Source organism: Nestor notabilis, unplaced genomic scaffold (genome assembly GCF_000696875.1).
Source record: "Nestor notabilis isolate BGI_N333 unplaced genomic scaffold, ASM69687v1 scaffold6490, whole genome shotgun sequence".
Taxonomy (NCBI): Eukaryota; Metazoa; Chordata; class Aves; order Psittaciformes; family Psittacidae; genus Nestor; species Nestor notabilis.
This window is the reverse complement of record NW_009909649.1, coordinates 57,036-60,237: the sequence shown is the minus strand read 5'-3', so window position 1 is coordinate 60,237 and position 3,202 is coordinate 57,036. Positions and strand designations below refer to the sequence as shown.

At 47.1% G+C, this 3,202-nt stretch overlaps 1 protein-coding gene across 1 annotated transcript in view; it reads right to left on the bottom strand.

Moving 5' to 3' along the window:
• The window catches only part of TLR4 (toll-like receptor 4), a 5,282-nt gene extending 2,332 nt beyond the window's left edge, over positions 1-2,950 (bottom strand). The window contains exons 1-2 of the mRNA XM_010014853.1: positions 2,867-2,950; positions 1,801-1,967 (exon numbers count right to left, since the gene is read on the bottom strand). Coding sequence (XP_010013155.1) covers positions 1,801-1,967; positions 2,867-2,950 — 251 coding nt within the window. The remainder of the gene's footprint in view (positions 1-1,800; positions 1,968-2,866) is intronic.
• Between the last annotated feature and the right edge of the window lie 252 nt (positions 2,951-3,202).

Here is a 3,202-nt window from a genome sequence, read left to right as displayed (position 1 = left end):
GGAAAGAGAATGAAACACTGTCCCCTTCATGTTCACTAACGCTACAGCATTAAACGCAGGTGAGATGTTCTCAGGCTCAGCCTCACCATGGGATTGGTTTGGCTTTGCTGTACTGGGCAGAGTCAGTGCTCCTTAATGTGCAAACGGAACCCTTCCACAGCAGAAGAGCTCCCCCACCTCCTCCTCCCTCTCAAAATCTGAAGTTCGATTGCAAAGCAAGAGACCTTGAGCCACGGCGAAGGTCAAAACTTCATGCAGGCAGCAGGAAAGAAGAATTTAGGTCAAGGGAACATTGTGATGAGCGTCACTGACGGCAAAGCCAACCAGATCATAGAATCATAGAATGGTTTGGGTTGGAAAGGACCTTAAGATCATCTGGTTCCAACTCCCTGCCCCAGGCACGGGGGACATAGACCACGTCACCCAAGGCTTTGCCCAACCTGGCCTTGAACAGTGCCAGGGATGGAGCATTCACTCTGGGCAACCTCTTCCAGCACCTCACCACCCTCACAGGGAAGAACTTCTTCCTTGTATCTAACCTGAACTTCCCCTGTGCAAGTTTAAAGCCATCAGCCCTTGTCCTGTCGCTCCAGTCCCTGATGAAGAGTCCCTCTCCAGCATCCTTGTAGGCCACAGCACTCCTTTCGACCTTGCACCCTCACAGCCTTCAGACTGTCATTTCAGCCACATCTGGGCAGTCCCACTGGCACCAGCATGATGCAGCAGTGGCAAAGCTCACCACTCTGTCAGCAGTTTTACAGCTGATATCTGAGAGGAAACAAATCCCAAGCCATGTTGGCTTTAAAGGAGAAAAGGAAGATAGGAAAAAGAGGGTGGCCACCTAAAGGTGGGTTCATGTGGGAGCTTCAGAATTTCAGACCCAAATCCATTCCACAATGAACCGAAGCAAAATCAATTTCATAATGCAGCCAGTGCCTTATAGCAAATGTAAGTTACAGCCACTTCAGAGCTGTGACTATGATGAGACTGAGTGACATCCTTCAGTGAAACAATTTACCCAAAGAAACTGTTGCCTCAAGTCAATGGAAATGATACATCAATTAAAATTTACTAATAAGCCTCCCCCATCTGCTCCCCACATATGGAAGGAGAAGGGAAAACAGCTTTCCAGTATCTGAAGGGGGCCTACGAGGCTGCTGGAGAGAGACTCTTCATCAGAGACTGTAGCAATAGGACAAGGGGTGATGGCTTCAAACTGAAACAGGGGAAGTTCAGGTTAGATGTAAAGAAGTTCTTTGCTGTGAGGGTGCTGAGGCACGAGCACAGGGTGCCCAGGGAAGTGGTGAATGCTCCATCCTTGGCAGTGTTCAAGGCCAGGTTGTGCAGAGTTTTGGGTGACATGGTCTAGTGTGAGATGTCCCTGCCCATGGCAGGATCTTAAGGTCCTTTCCAACCCCAACTATTCTATGATTCTATGAATGTACCTTCATTTTAAACTGTGATTAAAAAAACAGCTCTCCCAAGATGTTCCACTTCAGAGCTGTTGTACCAGTAAGTCTGACATTCTTCATCTTCGGAGAGAAGTAAAATATCTTCCTCCTCCTGCTCACATCCCAGCCTACAAGACCAGAGTGACAGACCCAGCTCTGCACAGAGGGTGTGTACTCAATAACTGAACTAAAAGTTGCACATCTTTTGACCACGGGGATGTGCAAGAGACAGACACAGGGATGAAGTCACAAGGGAAAACCAGCCAAGATCAACAGACCCCAAAATAAGCAACCATGGCAGCCCAGGTGAAGCAAGAGGAACCAATATCCACATAAAAGAGCTCATTACCTTGTAAGATCCAGAAGATTCAGTTCAGGGACTGATGCAAAATACTTTGACCCCAGTGATTTCAGATTGCTGAAACTGAAATCCAGGTTCTGGGTGGTGTTTGGGACTTCAGAGGGGACTCCAGAGATGTTCTGCCCCACGCATCTGAAAACTTTGGTAGGGATGACCTGTAACAGTGGCAGATCCAATCTCGGTCAGCATCTACTCTTCATGAAGTGCCAGAAAATTACACTGTCAGGAAAGCAGGAGCACAGTGACTAACCTTGTAGTTCGTTTCTAAATGAGCTGCCCTGAGCTTTAGGATATGATCTTATATATCCAAAGCATCTTCCCCACTCCTAATAGAACCAATCCTGTTCCCCAGGAATCACTACATTCCTTGATGACTGAAGCAAGTGCAAAACTAAAGGATAACGTACCTTGAGGCTGTGGATGACCCAGCAGCAATCTTTGAGAGAGCCAGCAAAACAAACACACAGGGATGCACCCAGGATCAGCTCTCAGCTTTGTTATGCTGCAGTTAAGCAGGCAGCTTGAACCACAGTTATTCGGTAAGTAGTAATTGTTGGCAAAAGCTTGCAAAAGGCTGTTGACCAGTGACAGGTACTTGGGGTACTGGTGAAACCATTCTACAGCACAAAATCAGGCAAAAATACGGTATTTTGCAGAAATTATACACACAGCAGTGACAGGTACTTGGGGTACTGGTGAAACCATTCTACAGCACAAAATCAGGCAAAAATAGGGTATTTTGCAGAAATTATATACACACCTTGGATCTCTTCCAAGGGAAACCTAATCTATTAGATTAACTGTACTGCAGTAACCTCAGAGGTACAGAAAGGCAACAAGAAGAAATGCTTCATGCTGTTGGTGCTGCTTCTCAGATGTTTTTGAGACCAGCATTTACTTCAAATACTTCAATTGCCTTGGTAACAGCCTTGGAGAGAAGATGGGCTTTCGTCAGACAACTGACACCCAACAGACTTGATGCACAGATGTCCCAAGCAGAGGGAGAAGTTGCACCAGAGAAGCAGGAGTTTGTGCTCGTATAGAGATCACGTACCTCCAAACAGGGACTGAGGAGGCAGCCCACCAGCTGCAGCAGCACTACCAGTGTCCACAGGGGAAGAGCTCTTCTCGTGGGCATCTTCAGGAGGCCAGGAGGGTAGGAGAAAGCAGCATGGGTGTCACTGCAGGGGGGAACCCAGAAGTGACAAGTGTTGTGTTTCACCACTCTTGCTTCTCACTGCACGTCACTGAGAGTTGCAGAGAAGCAGGAGGGAAGTGAAACTGGTACCTCCTGGTTTCTAGGCACGTGCTGAGTGAACTGCTCTTCTTGCAATAGTTTAGAAACATGTTTAAATAAAACAAGTGAAAAACAACATGAAGGAAAGGAAAT